The sequence below is a fragment of the Henckelia pumila genome, chromosome 3 (genome assembly GCF_033568475.1).
Source record: "Henckelia pumila isolate YLH828 chromosome 3, ASM3356847v2, whole genome shotgun sequence".
NCBI classification, from domain to species: Eukaryota; Viridiplantae; Streptophyta; class Magnoliopsida; order Lamiales; family Gesneriaceae; genus Henckelia; species Henckelia pumila.
In genome coordinates this window covers 32,668,115-32,690,099 of record NC_133122.1, presented here as the reverse complement: position 1 = coordinate 32,690,099, position 21,985 = coordinate 32,668,115, and the positions used below count along the sequence as shown (strand labels likewise).

The window sequence follows — 21,985 nt, the reverse complement described above, 5'->3', positions numbered from 1 at the left end:
CACAGGGCAGCGGAAAATAAACAAAAATAAATAACACAAGAAATTAATTTTGCACGAGTATAAAACTCGTGCGGGTGCCTTAGGGCTAAATATCAGTAGTAAACGTAAGATCAGTCTTACAAAGTAATCCTAGTGATTTTACGAAAAGTCATTAAATCCTAAATTTCTCAACAAGTCGAGAAATCAAACTTACATCATAAATAAATCAGAGTAAAAACAATAGATGCAACTCCCGTAGCCTAAATTTGAAGAGACAGAAAAGATCTTTGATCAACACAGTTTCCACAGTGTTGTCTCTAATGTTTTCAACACGAACGGCAGCTCGGGGACAAGCAACAACGATGGTTGCAAAAGTTCTTTAGAATCTTCGAATTCTTCTATGTGATTTTCTCTGTAAGCTCTTATGAAATCTCCTCTGAAGTTCTGGTTTGTTTGTGCGCAGAATCCTTTCTTATAGATGAGAGTCCAAGCGTGGAGTCCTACACAAATAAGGAAATTAGTATTTGTTAGGAATAAGACTCTTTTAAATATAATTGATAATATCTTGATAATACATGATAATCAATAATACACAATATTTCCTTATCAAGATAATACTCAATCTAGGTAAATATTTTATCTCAATATTTTCGATAATATCACATAAATATTTACCCTATCATATCAATTCATATCTTGATAATATTTCATAAATCCTTTCAATTCGATATCAAGATATAATTAAGTTAAATATCTATCCTAAATATATTATCGAGATCATAGAATATTTAACCATATCATATCAAATATTTTGTCTAGAAGGCAAAATTCAATATTCTAATTAGCACGCTTAAGGAAAAAATTTTCAAGGAATTAATATTCCTTTCAATCTCCCCCTTTTGCCTTTCTGGACAAAACCAGCACAAAAAATTTTAAATATAAACTCCCCCTGAGTTTAAAACACTTCTCCCCCTGAATTTTAAGTCTCCCCCTGAAGGTGTTGTCCCTCGTGTTGGCAACACCAAGGATAACACGAACCTTGACGCTTAGAAATTCTATAATTCATATATCAGAGCATAAGAGGGGTAGAAGTAGTTAGTCTAGTTAAAGCATATCAGAGCAATTAAGGCACATAACTAGATAAAAAAAAGATAAAAATCAGAAAATTAAGGTTAAGATGAGATAAGGAAAAAAAATATGAGGTGACACCAATCAATCCAAAATTGATCAGTATCAGATCCCTCCTGATCTTCAGTGTCCTCATCCTCATCGTCCTTAGTCCCAGATGGACCTCATCGTCCTTAGTCCCAGATGGACCAGCCTCATTTTGTGCATTCTCTCCCCCTTTTTGGCCAAAAATGCCAAATCTTGTACGACAGTCACCTAACAAGGCTCCATAATGATCCAAGTCCTCCTGGGCTTGGAAAACTTATTTTCAGCATGAGCCATGAGAGCCTGAAGGATAGAAACATAAAATTCTCGAGAAGAGGGTGTATGCACAATTTCATCAGTTTCTTCAGTGTTGTCTCCCGTGTTGGCAACACCGGGAACAACATCAGCACCAGTAACAGCAGCACTAGATTCAGACCAAGGAAGGTCAAGGTTTCTCTTCCCTCTTATTAAAGCAGCTGCAACCTGCAGATCTTCAGTCAGTTCAGAGATACCTTCACCAAAATCACAAAGCAAATCTTGAAACTCCAAAATTCCATAGATCAAAGATGGAAAAGGCATTTGATGGATTTTAAGCTTCCATCTGCAAACTGGAGTATAGTCTTGAATACGAGCTTTGCTAAAAAAAAAATTGCTCTCAGTCTCTATTTCAAATGACACAAACGCTTGTGGTCGAGTCACCACAGTGGAGCGTGTAGAAAGAATCCAATTTTGTATAGCTGTTTTGTGTAAGATAGAGTAAAAGGATGTGAGCTGTGCAACAGAGAGTTGTCCAGGAAACTTTTGAGCAAACCACCGATGAGTAAGCAGTAACTTTATGAATATCAAGGTGGTTCCTCTCTTCAATATCCGGTGAGTCTTGATTGTGGCAGGGTTGAACTCAAAAAGCTTTTTTTTCTTACAAAAATTCCAGCACTGGTTTCCTGCTGTAGGGAACCACTGAAATAAAAATAGCTTTTGATCCTTCAAAAATTCAACCAAATTGATCCTTCCATAGGCATCCACATCGATATTCTTCTCATCAATCAGCATCGATTCACATACAAGAGCCACACAGCAGTGAATTATCGAGATCATAGAATATTTAACCATATCATATCAAATATTTTGTCTAGAAGGCAAAATTCAATATTCTAATTAGCACGCTTAAGGAAAAGATTTTCAAGGAATTAATATTCCTTTCATATTTTATTAATAAACTTATTAATATAATAAGCTAAATATTATTAGGTTTCAACTCATATAACACTTAATTGTGGACTTAATTCGCATAATTTTTATTGTTGGGGCGATCAAATTGTAAAATCACGAAATGCTATTTTATTTTTGTGTATTTTTTTAAAAAAATTAATTAATAATTTAATTAATTCATATTTATAATTATCTAATTAGAACAAATATATAGAACAAGACTCAAGAGATTAATTTGACAATCTATTTAACAAAATTTATTTAGTAATTGTATCCGAACATTTTGTTAATAATTATCCGATATATTTTTTCTCTTAACAAAACTTTGAACATTATCCGGAATATTTTAAAATTATATGTTTTAAGTTGAATTTTTATTTTTATTTATAAATATAAGTTTCTAAATAGTATATTTAATAAAATTATCACATATTTTTTTATTTTTTGAACGAAATCTTGAACATGAAAAAAAATTCGGGATTTTCTCTCCCTAGCTACCCGACAGGATCCCGAATGTATAGTCGGGTCCCGAAATGTTTCGGGTACGGGATCAGGAGAAAAAAAAGTTTTCCGATTCTTTTCGGGACGGGAGTTGGGTAGGGGGTTTACGGGACGGGTCCCGACCCTATTCCACCCCTACTCTACACTACCACCAAAAAAAGAAAAAAAAATACCATAAAATGTCGATGCAAATAATTGACACAATACCCAATCACATAAAGGATCAGCTTCGACATTTTAGTCATGATCATCCATTGATATACGTCATTGAAGTGGAAAATCCCAAGGCACGTTGCAGTGCTTGCGGGGTGGCATTATATTGTCGACTCCTTCTTATAGATTGCCATTTTTTTCTCCACCAACCATGCACAGAATTGCCCCGAATCGATCATTCGAGCAGCCACCTCATGACAGATGCAACTGTAAGAAATGTGGACAGTCATGCGATAAATTTACTTACGAATGCTCGGGTATGGACAGTAACAATACAGTACTAGTATTTTATGTCCACTCCCAATGTTTTTTCCCTTTGGAGATGAACATACAACATATTAGTCATCATAAACAACCATTGATGGTAATGTCTAAGGAAGCTTCGTTGGTCTGTGATGCATGTGGGAAACAACAGAAAGGAACATTTTTCTATTGCCCAAAGTGTAGTTATTACATTCATCAAGATTGTTGCTTATAATTGCCTGGTATTGTGAAGATCAATAATCATCTTCATCTTCTCTCTCTACAATATTCTCTTCATGAAGTCTATGTTTGGGATCAAAATTGTTTAATTTGTGACAAAGACGAATCATTGCACGACTTTGGTGGATATGTTTGCGAAATGTGTAATCTTGCGGCTCATATAAATTGTGCAGCATTGAAATTGGAGGAGCCAGGTAGGTAAGAACTACTTTATATATGTTTATATCCTTCTACTAATTAATTGGTTACAACTTTAATTTTGATGAGACTACATTCTTTTTTTTTTTTTGTACATTTTCACAGGCAGTGTTCCATTATCCATTCATCTTCCAAACACGCCTGATCTATTTCCAAGTTTGGTAATACGTACGTTGCTAGAGAATAGAGATAATAGAGAAATACCACAGTGACCATTCTTCTTGGATTATTTCTCATTATAACCAAGAAAGTGAATTTCAATTGATGAGGTGCAATGCATGCATTCAACCTATAATTGGACCTCCTTCTTCATACTATAGTTGCCCCCAACCTCAGTGTTCTTTTCTCCTCCACCAACTGTGTGACAAATTTCCTCACATTATCAACTACTATTTGGCAGACAGACCATTACAACTGTTTTCAAAATCAAGTAATTTCAGTTCTGTGTTTCATTGTGTTTGTTGTGAAAAACAATGCAATGGATTTGGATACACAATTGGAGAGGATGCCATTGATGTTGCCGACCGCCATCAAGCATGAATCACACAATATATCAGCATCCTCTTGCTCTAGTATTCATGTGGTCTCGATCTTTTCGACCTTCTTGCTGTGATTCGAGTGTTACCTATACAGGTTACTTTTGTAGACTGTGATTACTATATTCACATGCCTTGTGCCTTCCTACCAAAATCAGTTAAGCACAAATTTGATGAACATCCTCTGGATCTCGTTTACAACCCTACAAATCAAATCCAACATGAAGAAGATAAAGAAATTAAATGTGAGTTCTGCGAGGCAGATATCAATCCAAAGTTTTGGTTTTACTATTGTGGCAAATGTGATCAATCCTTTCATGTTAAGTGCATTCCTTCGACTGGGAAGTTGTCGAAGATCAAGTTCGGACGCAATCTTGATCTATTTATAAAATTTTGTACTCTTCGTTTCTGCTCGATATGTTTATTTTTTGCAACTATATATAATAAGTTAATAACATAATGGTTTTTGTTTTTTTAATCTCAAGTTTGAAATTATATCTTGCTATCTTTTATTTTTATTTTCTTGATTATTATCATTAACAAATACATGGGAATAAGATTTCGAGTGCATTTGTTATGGAAGCCAACAAAAAAAAATACTTATTTTTTTAAAAAAAATGTTTTTCTTAAAAACTTAGGCGTTTGGTTACAACAGTCAACACTTATTTAAGTCTAAATAAGTGTTTTTTTCAAAAACCATAAATTTTGGCTTTTGAGCTTCTGCTTCTATTTTTATTTAAAAAATTATTTTTTCAACATTTATCAAAACGCCAAAATTGCTTCTACTTTTGTATCCATGCGGACCATGCCGACACTTCATTCCTTTAGAAAAAAGGGCAATTCGATAAAACAAGACATGTACATTTAAAAAGTGGACAAATAATGTTACAGATGTTTTAATTTTCTTGATATCGTTTGGTACGAATATCTTAAATCAAAATATGAACATCATCTAATGGTTAGATGAATACTAATTTTTTTATATACATCGAAGTATACGAGAAAAATTTAATTCATATAGTTTTAAAAAAATTAATAATTCATACGAACAAAATAATGTTACATATGTTTTAATTTTCTTGAGGATCGTTTGGTGCGGCTATTGCAAGGATATGATTCAAGGTTTCATAGATGTATGACTTTTTTTCATTGTTCAATGTGTGAATTTTGGATCCATTTTTGAATGTTCAAAAGAAGTTTCAAGTCAAGAACATGGCAAGTTATTAGCCTATATATTAGGCTCCGTTTGTACAAAAATTTATAAAATATTTTTTAAGTGTCTTTTACAATTTTTTTATAATTTTTTTTAAAATTTATTTTAAGAATAAATACGTGTGTATACAAATATTTTATAAAAACAATTAAATTTAAAATGTAATATGTTTTGATTTTCATAATTGTCTTTCATCCTAAAAACATCTCAAAACACCTCACAATTGTTTTTAAAAACTATACTTAGAGAATATTTTTAAGAAATTTATCAAAAACATTTACAAAAGTTCTAAAACATATATTTTTAAGTTTTTTTCACCTATAGAATATTAAAAGCGTTTTTAAAATACCTCTAAACAATGACAGATATTGATTTTCCTTTTTAATGCCAATTGTGAAAAATAAAATTAAAAGCAAAAAGCAAAAACATGAAAAATTAATCACATTTTAAAAATCAATTTTTCCCCAAAAATTAAGCATAAAATCCCCTATCAGAAAGGTAAATATACCCGAGTTTTTATAACATAAGACTGAAATGTGTTAAATTTTTTTAAAAAATAAAGGATGTATTAGCTTATAATTACTATTTCTCATGAAGTTTTATAATTTTTAGATTTTTCACAAGGTGGACTGATGCAATTAGCCCTTAATGTGGCACTTACGTATGTAGCACAACATCAAAACTTTTGAAGAAAATGACTAGAATTAATATATATCGCTAAAGTTGAAATTTGATACTTTCCAAAGCGCTTTTATCCCAGACAGATTAATTATAGATAATGTTATTGTGGGATTTGAATGGATTCGTACTAATCCAAAAGCAAAGTCAGGATTTGCAGCTTTGAAATTGGACATGAGCATAATATATGATAGAGTGTAATGGTCTTTTTTGGAATCAATGTTATTAAAGCTGAGATTTGCAACAAATTGGGTCAGATTAATCATGAAGTGTGTCACAACAATTTCGTACTCTTTCCGTACCAACCATTCGATTTATGATCAATACTACATGTACAACCAAATTTGTACAACAATTTTTACACCACAAAAAATTCAATACAAAATTTTAATTTATCAAATCTCATGATATATTGAATGCAAAATCTCACGATATGATATCATATCAAAATATCACGAGATAATAGCAAAATATCACGAGATAATTGTTGTAAATATCGTTGTACGATATATTGGTTGTACCTCTAGCATTATTCTTCGATTTATTGGAGTATTTTTCCAAAAAGGAGCTTAAGGGGATCCAATATCTCCACACTTATATTCACTAGTAAGGAACACGTGCGTTGCAACAATTTGATAATTGCAAGTGATAGGTTGTTTAAATTAAGTACTGGTTGAAATCATTACAGCCATGAAATTTGGGGAAAAAAAATGAGTAGAAATATTCTTAAAGCTTTTCTTGCTTAATCTTTGTTTCTTGATCCTTGAGCTTCTTTTTTCGTCTTGATAGTTTCTTGCTTCTTCGAAAGAATGATATTTTTTTATCATCTCCTATCTCAATTAATTGGGGTCTTTTTTATAAAATTAATTTAAAAATTAAATTAAATTTCAAAAATAAAGTGAGCTATAGCGTTTTACTGCTAATGTCCGCTTATGCTGGCAGCGTCTCAATTTTGGGGACCGTGCCATGTATGTATGGCACGTCCCATGATCCTTTTTTTTTTCTTGTGGTTCTTTTATTTATTTATTTTTTGGGTTTTTTTCATGCAATTTGTGAATAATGATTTATATTTATTATATTGTTAATTTTTTCTCAAAAAAATCTAATTTGTTATTTAATTTATGAATTGATCATCAACTAAATTTTTTTATTTTATTAAGAAGACAAAATCTAATATAATTTTTTTTAAATGTTATAATTACAATTTATACCAAAAATTAAAAATAGTTATTATATCTTGAATATATTCTAAATCAAATGCATGCATTATCAAATGTCAATTATAGTTCAACAAATATATTTTGTTGATCAGCTTTTATTGTGACACTCAAACGATGATAACTTATATAATGATGAAATGATAATTAACCAAACAAATTATTTTTTATTATTTAATAATTTTAACTGATTATTTTAAAAAAAATTAGTTTAACCAATTTTTTGTAAAGATATTAAAAATAAATTTGATATAAAAAAAATCAACGTATTTAATTATCAGATATTTTAGTAATTATATTTCCATCATTATATAATTTATCATCGTTTGAATGTCACAATAAAAGTTGATCAACAAAATATATTTTTTGAACTATAATTGGCATTTGACAATGCATGCATTTGATTTAGAATATATTCAAGATATAATAACTATTTTTACTTTTGATATAAATTGTAATTATAACATTTTTAAAAAAATGATATTAGATTTTTGTCTTCTTAATAAAATAAAAAAAAGTAGTTGATGATCAATTCATAAATTAAATAACAAATTAGATTTTTTTTGAAAAAAAAATTAACGAAATAATAAATATAAATCATTATTTACAAATTATATGAAAAAAGAACCCAAAAAATAAATAAATAAAAGAGACACAAAAAAAAGTATCATGGGACAGTGCCATACATACATGGCACATGGCACGGTCCCCAAAATTTACAAATAGTTGTCGCCTGGCAGCATAAGCAAGCACTGCAATTAAAATTGGACATTGTCCGCTGTTAGCAATAGCGTTTTATAGATTTTTGAAATTTAATTTATATTTTAAATTAATTTTATAAAAAAACCCCAATTAATTGACTTTGGCATGTTTTTTTCTCTTGATTTGTTGTTGAAACTTTCTGATTTTCTATTTTGGGATGTTCATTGCTCGTATGTTGATGTTTGTCTTTCATTTTTTTTGCTTTCCTCTTCTTCTCTTCTTTGAAATTCTTTGGCAGGGCATTTGTTTTTTCCAATGCTTCTACTATGATGGATAATGATTGATTTTTTTCTTCAATATTGTGGTCCAATTTGAACATAAACTTGTATTTGTCCTTTTTTTGTTGCTTGAAACGTTGTAGATACTTGTCTAGATCCTCTTCCTGTTAATTACATTTAAGTGGATTTATATTGTCATCATTATATGTACAGAATTATATGTTGTTGCTAGTAAGAGTGAATGTTTTACCTGGTTAATGAATTCATTTACTTGTAAACCAATCAACATCGTTGCAGCTTCTTCAAATAATGTCAATCTTGCTACCAGGTCATCCTCTTGTACAAGTAGCGTTAAACGATACCTATGAATGTTTATTTGTTAAAATAAAAAACTAATTTTTTCATTGCTTTCAATTAAAATTAATTAAATTGAATTTAAATATATACAATACATCAATTTTCAAGCTTACATGTGAATTAGATTAAGTTTCACTGTGACACAACGCTTGCAATTGCTTCAATTACTTGCTTTGGTGATAACTCTCAAACAGTTGTCACAAGTTTCATACCATGAATTTGACTTATTTTGTATATTGCTGATTCAAACCAATAGAAGAGATTCTGTCATATTAGAAATTTGAGGGGGACAAATAAAAGTGTTACTGAATTTCATATTGCAATTTTATTTTATTTTATATGTTATGGATGACCTTTGGAACGATTGGTGATGTATTTTTTAGATTTCCGCACATTGAATTGATATCGCATTATTTTCTGTGAGATAAATTGTTAATTATTGTCAAACTTTTCAAAGTTTATAGACTCCACATTGGAGAAGTTTGAATTCAATTAATATTTTTTAAAAATATTTCTCCTCAAGAAAATATTATTAATATTAAATTCTTTTTATACTTTCCAAGGATGATGAAAAATTTTGGATTGACTTTTGGAATACTCGTTTATATTAATATTAATATATAAGGTGGTTTAATTGATTTCTCCTCGTTGAATTCAATTTTTCAAATGATTAACTTTTTTATTCCAGATATCATTATTATTTTCAATTTGCATACTTTATTTTTAAAAATTATTATTTTAATTAAATTAAAATTGTAAAACATAATAATTAACTTGTCAGATATATTTGTATAAATTAAACTATTGACATATATATATTCGTTTTGATTAATTAATTTATAATGATAAAATTTATATTTCATGGGATTGTCAGAGATCCGTTTTCTATTATCACCGTCACAGTTCCCAATGATTAAATATAAAGAATGTAATTTGAAATTAATGCAATATGAAGCATATCAGGAAATAAGATTTCTTATTGCGTTTATTTCTAAATAAAATAAATTTTAAATTAGCCGTTATTGTGTACTTATTTAATTTTGTTATTGTCTTCCAAGTTTTCCGTACTTGAATGTGCATAATATTTATTTATTTATTCATCTATTAAAAATAATGATGATATGAGAGTGTTTGATGACAGCTATACTCATAAAATTACATCTCCAGTTCAGAGATTGTTTCTCTAATGAATTAATATAATGGAATCACATTATATTAAGAAAATTCTCCTCAAGTAACGTTGGATGTAATATAATATCATCATGGATTTGGTCATCAATGGAACTAAATAAATAAAAAATTTAATGTACCTCTTATGATTATTTCTACACCACATCCATTTATTCCAAGTCAATTTATATTTAAAATAATATTCTAATATATGTATATATATATATATATATATATCGCATACATATACATATTGATAAATAGATGTAAGGATTGGTAGTCATAGATTAAATCATTACATATATTATGACAGAGCTTTCATGGTCTTATAAATCTATGGATAAGTCCTGCTGTTCTTGAACGTGAAGTTTTGTTGAAGGCGAATAAAATTTCGATGTTTGTTGTAATTTTTGTATTTCATGTTCATTTATTCAAAGCCAATATTAATGATATTTTCACATTCATTGATTCATTGAGTATTTCGCAAGAGTTGAATTCTTTACTCATTTAAAAATTAAAAATTAAAGAGTAAACTTTCATTCAATCATTCATTATTTCTTTTGAATTGAACCAAGTTCATTTACACACTTAGTCATTTCTTTGGAAGAGAAAAGAAATAGACACAATAAGCAAAGATATCATAAACCCAATCAGGAAAATTGAAGGAGAAAACATAGATTCTTCAACTTTATTGAAAGCTATTAGAAAAGAAAGCACAACCTTTTACAATAGCTTACATAAATTGAATAACACGAAGATGATCTAACAATTCGGAGACCTCGTAGTTTCAACCGTATGCGAAAATAGTACCCTAATACACCCTCACAAAAAAATTGTCTACTTAAGAATTGTTCGATAGCATGATAATCCTTTTCTCGACATTGAATCTCAAAATGCATCTCACAATGAGGACTACATCCACAATAGGAACAATTGTAAGCCAAGCCATTTCAAGATTTAATAGATAATAGATTTATTCTAAATCTTATGACTCCTCAAACCTTGCAAGCATAAAGCATGCATCAATGCCCTTATATATAGGAAAAAACCAATAGGAACATGCAATTATATGAGCATTGGGAGAAATTTTGACCGTGCGTACAATTCCAAACATTCAGGCTTATTTAATGAAGAGAATGTCCAAAGAAATTTTATACTGTGCACAATATCCATCCAATAAAATCAAATCTATTTAATGATTAAGAAATTTGACTGTGTGCATATTTATATTTATATTTATATTTATAATTATAATTGCTGCCAGCCCAAAACTATACAGGACCAATATACCCCTAAACATGATTCTAATCTAGAACATATCATGATGCCAAATGGTTATTAGGGGTATTTCACGCTTGCAAACATTCATGCTTTTATATATATATATATATATATATATATATAATAGATTATATGTGCTCTAGGGCTATTCCGGATAATCACAAATGCAGTAGAATGTCGGCTGATTCGGGGAGTTAGGGTGACGAATTCTTTTCAATTGATCTCCCACATATTCTTTGCTGACGATAGTCTGATATTTTTCAAAGCTACGAAGAGGATTGTCTACAAGTTCAAAAGTTCCTTCTTATGTATGAAAAGTCCTCGGGACAATTGATCAACTATGATAAATCCGCTCTAACATTCGGTCTCAGTACCTCTCCACAAACAATTGAAGAGATCAAGAACTTGCTCAATATTTCAGTAGTCAAGGCCCACAATTTCTTTGCGGAAGAAAAGGCCGCAATTTGATTACTTGCGGGTAGAGGTTTCAAAATGAGCTACACCCGTCAGGTTGGCCCTCTCTGCCATAAAAAATAGATGAGTTGGGTTGATATTTCATCCTAGCTAGGCTATGTCGTGTTTCCGGTTGCCATTTTCTTTGTGTAGGAGAGTAGAACAAGCTTGTGCAAATTTTTGATGGAGCGATAGGAGTGATAAAAGGGCGATGCATTGGACGAAGTGGTCGGCCTTGTGTAAGCCGAAATATATGGGAGGTATGGGCTTTAGGATAATTGCCTTCAATAAAGCACTATTAGCCACTCCAAATTCTCTGATGGCCAAATTACTCAAAAGGCCGATGCTTCAAACACAAATATGTAATGAGTAGGGGTTATCACGGTGCGGTTTGACGGTTTTTCATAAGAAATTCAAACCGAATTGCCAATTGCGGTTCGGTTATATTTTATTTTTTTTGTTGCGGTTTTATATGTAAAATCGTTTTCGCGATTTTCGGCGGTTTTAAGCGGTTGCGGTCGGTTTGCGGTTTTTTTTAATGATAGGTAAAATGAAAAAAAATAAAACTATTCTAAGTATTAGAATAATGAATGAAAACTATAATAAACAAAATAAAACTAAATAAAATAACACTCAAGCGACAAAATAAAGTTACTCAACTATAATATGTTTAGGCAAGGTTGAAGATTAATATTTATATAGAAAAGTAGTAAATAGATTATGAAGAGAGAAAGAGAAAATTTTTTTTTGAAGAAAGTGTTGGGAGAGAAGAGAGTGGAGGCGGCATATGATCGAATCTATTGTGTATATTATATAAAATGTGCTATAAATATAAATCTAGCTAAATACTAACATACACGGCGGTGCGGTGCGGGGCGGTTTGGGCCAAAAATTATAACCGAACCATGGCGGCGGGGTGGTTTCCATTTTTTTTAAAACCGCGGTTATTTCAAAAAATGAGATACGACGGTGTGGGGCGATGCGGGGTGGTCGGTTCGGGCGGTTTTTAAAAAAATGTGATCACCCCTAGTAATGAGTGCTGATCTTGGCTCTAATCCGTCTTATGTACTGCTCACTCTTTGGTGGAGTAGATATCTTCTTGTAAAGGCCGGTTACATGTTGGAAATTAACAGTGATGCACCCCAACCCTTTCAATCAAATCATCCATATCCTACTTGGTGGAATTTTATTTGGAAAATCAGAATCCCGCCAAAGGTACGCATTTTCTTATGGTGCGCTTCTTGGAATTTCATTCCTTCTTCTATGAATTTATTGGCACATCACGTTCCAGTTAATGATATTTGTGTATTGGGTAAAATGAGTTATGCTTCTACGAGTCATGCACTTTGATGACATCCCAAAATTTCCTTCCCGTGTTCGTGAATTCTCCTCCCGTTTTTGCCTGAAATTCATGAAAAAACCGGTCAGGGGGCGCCAGGATTTCTCCCGGAGTGACCCCTCCGATGCCGAAGTCAGGCAGAGAAACATGGGAGAAAAATATAGAAGAAAACTGAGAGAGCATAATGGGGAAAAAGTACTCTCTTCCCACGTTGTCTGTAATCAAGAAGAAAACAATATATATAATAAAAACTTCCCTGTCCTTCAGATAGTTGAGAACGTGTGTTCATGTCAGACGTGTAGTCCCTGATGTAAGCCCATAACTAAGAGGGCAAGGCCCATGGTCTGATGGGATGCGGCCCATGATCCCATAATACTGACAAGTCCAGGCCCAATGTAGATAGTAAATATTTTGACATGCCCATATCCATTAATAATCACTAAATGTCAACCATCACCGATAACCTGCTTATGTTATCACAAATCCCGGTCTAAGTTCATGCGAAAAATAAATATATCCCGATATATCATCGAACGATATCTCGGGATATATCCCATGACATCACTACACCTCCCTTAAGAAGTCGGGCTAAAGTCATCACTCGTTGTCCCGATTTGTTCCCTCCATCCATGAACTTAGACAGAAATGCGCCAATCATCCTCTTGAAATCGAATTGATGCTTCAGGTGCAAAGATTCCTTTCATGCAAGGCCAAGAGAATGACCATGGACTTGTGTTTGAGGAGAGGTCGAATTAATATAATAACTGTTGAATAAAATAAAATCCTCGAGGTTGGATCGATACAGTCGTTGGTGAATAAATGATCAAATAATCTCCCATGCCAAGTCAATAGACTTGTAGTGTCGAATGCATTGGGCTTTGGTAGGTGTCGGGGCATGGAACCTCCCGAGCTTTGTATGTGCCAAGGGCTTAGGATGCCTTGGGCTTTAATAAGTGCCGGGGCATGAAAACTCCCGGGCTTTGTAGAGTGCCAAGGGCTTATAAATTTCTTGGGCTTATAGGGTGCCAGGGCGTGGAACCTCCCGGGCTTATAGAGTGCCAAGAGCTTATAAATGCCTTGGGCTTATAGGGTGCCGGAGCGTGGAACCTCCCGGGCTTTGTAGGTGCCAAATCTTAGGATGCCTTGGGCTTTAGTAGGTGCCGGGGCATGGAACCTCCCGGGCTTTGGATGTAACAAGGGCTTAGAATTCCTTGGGCTTTAATATGTGCCGGGGCGTGGAACCTCCCGGCCTTATAGAGTGTCAAGGGCTTATAAATGCCTTGGGCTTATAGGGTGCCGGGGCGTGGAACCTTCCGGGCCTTGTAGAGTGCCAAGGGCTTATAAATGCCTTGGGCTTATAGGGTGCCAGGGCGTGGAACCTCCCGGACTTATAGAGTGTCAAGGGCTTATAAATGCCTTGGGCTTATAGGGTGCTGGGGCGTGGAACATCTCGGGCTTTGTAGGTGCCAAGGGCTTAGGATGCCTTGGGCTTTAATATGTGCTGGGGCGTGGAACCTCTCAGGCTTATAGAGTGCCAAGGCTTCCTTGGGCTTATAGGGTGCCGGTGCGTGGAACCTCCCGGGATTATAGAGTGCCAAGGACTTATAAATGCCTTGGGCTTATAGGGTGTCGGGGCGTGGAACCTCCCGGGCTTATAGAGTGCCAACGGCTTATAAATGCCTTGGGCTTATAGGGTGCCGGGACGTGGGACCTCCCGGGCTTTGTAGGTGCCAAGGGCTTAGGATGCCTTGGGCTTTATTAGGTGCCGGGGGATGGAACCTCCCGGGCTTTGGATGCCATGGCGTAGACAGTGTACTAGGCTTTTCTGGACCGCAATGGCGGAGATATTGCCATGGGCTTTTAAATGAGTGCCCGAGCCTTGAAACTCCGGGACTTTAAAATATAGATGTCAGGGCCTTACTGCTAAATTGCATGCCCGATAAATTCTGACGGGACTTACTGCTAGATTGCATGTCCGGGCTAAGTGCGACTGCAAGAAAACATGATATCGAGGCAGAAATAATCCCAGACAATAATGTCTTATAATTTGAACGTATAATGTAAGATACAAAATTACAAAAGGACATCCCTAGCAATATAATCTCGAATTCGAGAGAGAAACACCAGCATAGCAAATTATGCCATTAAAATTTGTCAAGTTTCCTTCAAAATCATAACTCACTAGTCGAATATATCCAAGTTACAGCATGATTGAGAAAAAAATTATTTGATTGGGCAATCGAAAGTATGTGTTAGGATGACACAAAATGGAACATTGCTCCACGAGGAATTCCACTACCATTTGAGCAAGTCCAACCATATTGGTTTTTTGAAATGAAAATTCAAAGTCAATCGGCCACTTGCTTCCAAAATCTCAATCTTGCTAGATCAATATGCGAAAAATACAAAATCAAATGCTTGACTTTTCTAGATCCTCGTGTTGGAAATTTTTGAAGGTTCGGTACAAATTCGGATGTAGTGAATAATTAAGTCTCGCATATCTCATAAATTCAAAGCAATATATGCATGACTCGGCGAGTAATATCCCTTGACGTGATATGCAATCCTCTGCAAATTACATACTAGACCTAATATAATTAAGCATTGTAAAATAAATACTTATATTTTGTTGCAAGTCAAGGATGAGCAAGAGATGATAGTCTCCAATAGATGACCTCTAGCCATTGAAAAGGCGGAAACGAACTGAAATCTTACTCATGTTTGCATAAACATCTCAGAGAGGGCCAACATAACGTTATTAACCCGTTCTCGATCAACTCGCACTGGACCGAAATTCTTGCCAATGAAACAATGCCTCGGGTGCTACTCCTGAACTCGAACGGCGGCGATAGAGGCAATTAGTCGAGCACTTGGCGGGGAGAAGTAAGCAAACCAACGTGCCGCAACAGGGTAGTGATTAAAATGTCTCTTAACACATTACAAACAAGTCCACAAACACTCCAAAATCGAACCCAAGAAACCCCAAACACAGCAACAAACCGAACGACCAAATGAAAATGCAAGAACCCTAAATCTGTGCAAGTTAGAATCTGCACACAATCGAGTTATAGTAGCGGTTTCACCCCAATTCTAACATCCAATCAACATGAATAGGCATAAGAAATCAATAAGACACCCAGCCCAAATAGCACAACAGTTGCGCATCTTCGCCCAGAAACCAGCAGCACCCATCGAGCAGGAGGAAAAACGAAGTGATGAAGCTGATGAACTCGAGATTCAGGATAAAATTGATCCAAGGTATTTGGAAAAGCAAACCAAATCGATCCTAGATGATAATAAATAAAAAACGATGGAAGAGGCCCGAGAAATCTGCAAGTTACGCTTCTTCTTTTTCAGCGGGAGAAAGAGAGGAATTCTTTGTGCCCGGATGCATTTTTTAAGAGAGAGAGAAATTGAATCAACGTTTTATATTTGATTTTTCACATACGGCGCCAATGATGACATCCCCCGAAATTTCCTTTCTGTGTTCGTGAATTCTCCTCCTGTGTTTGCCTGAAATTCAAAAACCGGTAAGGGGCGCCAGGATTTCTTCCGGCATGACCCCTTCGATGCCAAAGTCAGGCAGAGAAACATGGGAGAAAAATATAGAAGAAAACTGGACATCATCATGGGGAAAAAGTACTCCCTTCCCACGTTTTATGTAATCAAGAAGAAAATAGTATATATAATAAAAACTTCCATGTCCTTCAATAGTTGAGAACGTGTGTTCATGTCAGACGTGTAGTCTCTAATGTAAGCCCATAACTAAGAGGGCAAGGCCCATGATCTGATGGGATGCGGCCCATGATCTCATAATATTGACAAGTCAAGATCCAATATAGATAGTAAATATTTTGACATGCCCATATCCATTAATAATCACTAAATGTCAACCATCACCGATAACCTGCTTATGTTATAACAAATCCCGGTCTAAGTTCATGCGAAAAATAAATATATCCCTATATATCATCGAACGATATCTCGGGATATATCCCATAACATCACACTTCTTTCCTGTCTTGCTGTAAAATGTATTTGGAGATGCTATCCATTCTGAAATTTATTGAAAAAATTTGGAGGAGCATCATTCTTTGAAATTGCATTGGCTTTGTCTAAGAGTATATATTACGATGGAGGAATTTGAGTGGTTTACGGTTGTGAGTTGGGTGGTTTGGGCAGAAATTTGTCAGAGAACCCACAACTCTTTGGCACACAAAACAGATATAAGCATTGACTGGGCTTGTTCTATGTTAGAACTTAGAAGGATATCGTCGTACCGATAGAGAGGACACGGTACGATCTAATGTACAGTTGACATCAGATCATGGTTGGATACCACCAGCAATGAACCAGGTTAGATTGGATGTTGACGCGTGTTAGGATGTTGCTAAACAGAAATTTGCTGTTGGGGCAGTTATCCGAGATTAGAGGGTTACAGTGTTGGGTGCTTCGGCGTGTGCCATTAGACAACTCGGATCAGTGAAAGGGGACAGAATTATTGGCCATTAGACATGGGATGGAGTTTAGCTTGAAGATTGGGATTACTGATATATGCATTTTTTCGGATTCCACTCGAGCCATTAATTCTCTAAATTCAGAAGACTTAGGTCCTTGTGACGTTATAACAATGGAAATTAATTGTAACACTCGGTATTTTAAATACGTAAATCCGCATGCATAATTAGGATATTTAATTATTTAAATTTTAGATTTATGGGTTAAATAATTATGTGAATTATTTGTGCATGATTTAATTTATTTTTAAACATTTAACCCATAATTAGTGATTTTTATGATTTTTAGTATTTTAATTATTTTATAGCGTAGACGGGACCGTGGACGGACGAGATGATAACTTTCTAGCCAATTAATTTCATGAGCCTTTTTAGAGCCCTAAAATATTATTTTGAGTTTTATTATCTCAAAATTTTTAGTATTTAATTTTATGTAATTTTAGGAGTCCATTTTTATTCAAAATAAGCCAAAATATTGACTTATTAGTATTTTTAAAATTCCCTAAATTTATAATTTCGGGATTTTTATATGTTTAATTTAAATTATCAGATTTCAAATTTTATTTAGAGTTTTAAAATTTTATGTTTCTTTTTATTTAAAAATTTTAATTAACCTAAAACCTATTTTAATTAAAAAAAAAACCTAAACCTAATCTCCCCAAACCCCACGTTATTTTTCCTCTCAGCCGACACCCCTCCTCCATCTTCATCTTCTTCCTCGAACCAAAGCCAAGGTGACTCCATAGCTCGATTTCTGTAAGTTTTGAAGGGTTGTTCATCGTTCGTCGTCCCGGGAATCGTTCTACGCGCTTCTAAACTCAAACATTGGTGAAAGGCATGATTTCTTCTCTATTCTTCGTACCATATCAGTGTTATAGTGTGTGTGTGTATGCATCGATTTTTATTTAAGTTTTCTTTAAGAAATTCAATCGGTTTTGATGTATGCATATGGTGCTTGAAATTGTTGATCATGTTCACGTTTTTTACAAGCCATGGATCGTTCTAGCTGCTGGTCATGGTTGATAGGATGTCTAAGGTGGGTCTAGGCTCAAGTGGCTCGAGGGGCTTGAGCCAAACGAGCCTAGAATCGAGCCAAGAGGTGGTCGGATCCATGGTAGACGCAAGCTAGGGTTTCGGATTAAGGGGCTTCGGGTTCCTTGGCTAGGGTGCATGGGGACCGGGGCTGGGCTAGGTTCAGTCCGCCCAGACGTGGGCTACGTCTGGGCGGCGGCGCTCTGGCCAGGGGCGGCCGGAACGAGGCGGCAGCAGTCCCTAAAGGACTGCTGCACGCGGCGGCCGAGAAGGGGAGGGAAGGGGGAGTTTCGGGTTTAGGGTTAGGGAGTGGTCCGGGTTGGGTCTGTGGTCCGGGTTGGGTCAGTAGGTTAGCGGGTCGGGTTAAGTTGGTCCGGGTTCGGGTTTGGTAGGCCGGGCTCGAGTCTTTTTATTTTTAAAGTATTTTATGAATTAATTTGGTTTTTGGGCCAATTAATTAGAAATAAAATTATTTGGACTCCCAAATAATTTTATTTGGGCTTTTAAAATTTTAATTAAGTTAGTCCATTAATTTTATGGGCTTTTGAGCCCATAAAAGTTATTGGGCCAGTCTTTGGGCTTTTGGGCCCATTGGGCCAGTTTAAGTTGTTTTTGGGCCTAGAATATTTTATGGGCTTTAAATTATTTTAATTGGGCTTAGAACAATGTTATTGGGCTTAAGTATGTTATTGGGCCAGATTTAAGAAATTGGCTTGAGTGTTAGGGCCAGCAGTCCGGTACAATCCATGAGAAATTTGCATGTGTCCTGATTATATATTTAATTATTTTTATGCATTGAAGTTATTTTAATATTTATATGTTAGTAAGAAATTAAATTAAATATATATGAAGGACACACATTTTATTTAAGTACATGCATTCATGAAATAATGCATAATTAAATGTTTAAGGTTGAGCAATAATAAAATATTTTATGTTGGAAGTTGAAGTAGTGTGACAATTTAAGGGGGATTCGTCCCCATATGTGAACTATTGAAGGGCAATTTACTGCCAATTTAAGAGGTGATTCGTCACCGCCACGTACGTTGGTTTCCACGCTGATCAGTATTTAATGTATGATTTAAAGTTACACTACGGATACAACCATGCGATGTTAAAAAATTAATTGCTCAACAATGTTTATGTATTATGTTATTTAAGTTAAGTTAAGTTATGTTATGTTATGATATTTTCAAGCATGCTCATTCATGTATATGTATGTATTAGTATTTAATTGTTTTAAATTATTTTAAACCCTTGTTATGTTAGCATGTTGGGCCTCTAGGCTCACTACACTGGTATGGTGCAGGTGAGTTCGTAGAGGAGGATGTAGCTCCTACCGGCGGCGAGGACATATGAGCGGACATGCAGTGACCCCGTGACCGTGATAGATGTCTGAGTCACATTGCATGTTTTTGATTATGTCAGCACGTTACACATTTTATATTATTTTTCAGTGGTTGTGAGTTTTGAATATTTATTTGAATATTGTCAGTGCATGCAAACTTTAATCATTTTACTTATGCAGTATTTTTAATTAAATGTTTGACTCAGATATTTATTTTATTTAAAGAATGCGATTTTTATTTAAGTTATTTATTTATTTATTTTAAATCTTTTTATTCTGTGCATGTATGTATGGGCATATATGTACATATTTTATTTAGAAAAAAAAATTTTCCGCATATTTATTTATTATTTAGAGAGTTAGGGTCGTTTCAGTTGGTATCAGAGCACGGTTCTTTGAGGGGTCATTACTGCTATGCGAGCTCAGAAATCCACGCTACCGGTCTGTAAGTTTTAAGTGTTTATAGCATGATTTAATTTTTAGAATTTAAGCTAGCATTAATTTTAAACAACTTAGTTATGCATGACGATTTACGTAAAGAAATATGTGGTGGTGCAGAATGCCTCCCAGACCGATGAACAGACGTGGGGGATCTCCACCTACACCTCCACCTCCACCTCCACCTCCGCAGAACCCTCTAGCAGCATTGGAGCAGGCCAATGCGAATATGATGGCAGGGATTACTGCTCTGTTAGAGCAGCAGGCTACTCGTCCTAGGTTGTCCCATGAGGAGGACGTTGCTGAGAGGTTCCAGAAGAAGGGACCCAAGGAGTTTGTTGGTACCACCGATTCTTTGATGGCTGAGGGATGGATTCGCTCTCTGGAGTCCATCTTTGCTTATATGGGGATCACAGACACCGACAGGGTGAACTGTGCGACGTACATGCTGAGGGGTGACGCAGCGCTTTGGTGGGAGGGTGCTGTCAGGGGATTTCACCTTCTTACACTGACGTGGACAGAGTTTAGGCGTATCTTCTACGCCAAGTACTTCACAGAGGATGTGCGCAGTCGCATGATCCGAGAGTTTATGAGTCTCCGTCAGGGGGACAAGACAGTGGTCGAGTACGTGAGTCAGTTTGAGAGGGGCTGTCGCTTTGTGCCTCTGATTTCAGATAGTCCACCAGAGAAGTTGAGGTAGTTTGTGGAGGGTTTGAGGGCGGATATCAAGCATGATGTTCGCATGGCAGACGTCCTTACTTATGAGTCTGCAGTCAGTAGAGCCTTGCGTTCCGAGAAGGGTTGGAGAGAGATTCAGAGAGAGCAGCAGGGGAAGAGGCAGTTTCAGGCTGGGTATCAGCGACCATCTTCGCAGCCTCCTGCGAAGAAGCAGTATACAGGGCCGGCTAAGGGCCCGAATCCACAGAAGCAGAGGGGCGGGGCCCCTAATGCCATAGCTTATCCTACTTGCCCGAAGTGCCAGAAGATGCATTCGGGACCTTGTCTATTGGGAGCAGGAGTTTGCTACCACTGTAGGGAGCCAGGGCATCAGATAACTAACTGCCCGAGGAAGAAGAACACCACTGGTAGGGTGTTTGTGATGCAGGCCGAGGAGGTAGATCCAGACACCTCCTTGATCACCGGTATATCTTACCCCTAACATTTTAATAATTTTCCTTTGGTTAAAAATTTCGTCATTAATTTGGAATTTGTTGTTATTTGGGTTATTTAACTGCATGTTAGAATAGGAAGCATGTTTTACTTGTGATTAGAATTAAGAATTAGTAGTGACTCGTTGGAAAAAATTTAGTAGTGGTATGAAACTGTTGGGAATTTTCTGCGTGCAGGGAGAATTCTAGTTGGAGGCAACTCCACGTTTGCGTTGCTAGATTCAGGGGCTACGCATTCGTTTATCTCCCTGGAGTTTATCAGGCGGGTAGGCATCACACCTGAGAGTAGTGACAGTGGGTATGATGTTACTATGCCGTCAGGGCAGATTATTTCTACCTCGAAGGTTATTCGAGGACTGGAGTTAGAGCTGCAGGGACACTCCATTCGAGCAGATGTGGTGGTTTTGCCATTGAGTGGATTCGATTTGATTTTGGGTATGGACTGGTTGACAGTCAATGGAGCTTCAATTGATTTTCGTCTGAGATCAGTGTCAGTGAGACCTACAGTAGGCGACCCGTTCA

General features: G+C 35.2%; 1 protein-coding gene across 1 annotated transcript; it reads left to right on the top strand.

Annotated features, from left to right (window-relative positions):
- Positions 1-3,020: 3,020 nt before the first annotated feature.
- Positions 3,021-6,173, top strand: LOC140888411 (uncharacterized). Its single transcript, XM_073296086.1, has 6 exons — positions 3,021-3,311; positions 3,551-3,731; positions 3,841-3,903; positions 3,983-4,269; positions 4,369-4,516; positions 6,097-6,173. Exons 1-6 carry the CDS (start codon positions 3,021-3,023, stop codon positions 6,171-6,173), a joined length of 1,047 nt encoding a protein of 348 aa, XP_073152187.1.
- The last annotated feature ends 15,812 nt before the right edge of the window (positions 6,174-21,985 follow it).

What these genes read in the sequence shown, in the direction of transcription:
- LOC140888411 (XM_073296086.1), top strand. Translation starts at nt 3,021, where the DNA reads ATGTCGATGCAAATAATTGACACAATACCCAATCACATAAAGGATCAG. An exon ending in ATGTTGCCGACCGCCATCAA is followed by an intron (nt 4,270 to 4,368) that starts GCATGAATCACA and finishes TTACCTATACAG; the next exon opens with GTTACTTTTGTAGACTGTGA. An exon ending in AGAAGATAAAGAAATTAAAT is followed by an intron (nt 4,517 to 6,096) that starts GTGAGTTCTGCG and finishes TATAATTTTTAG; the next exon opens with ATTTTTCACAAGGTGGACTG.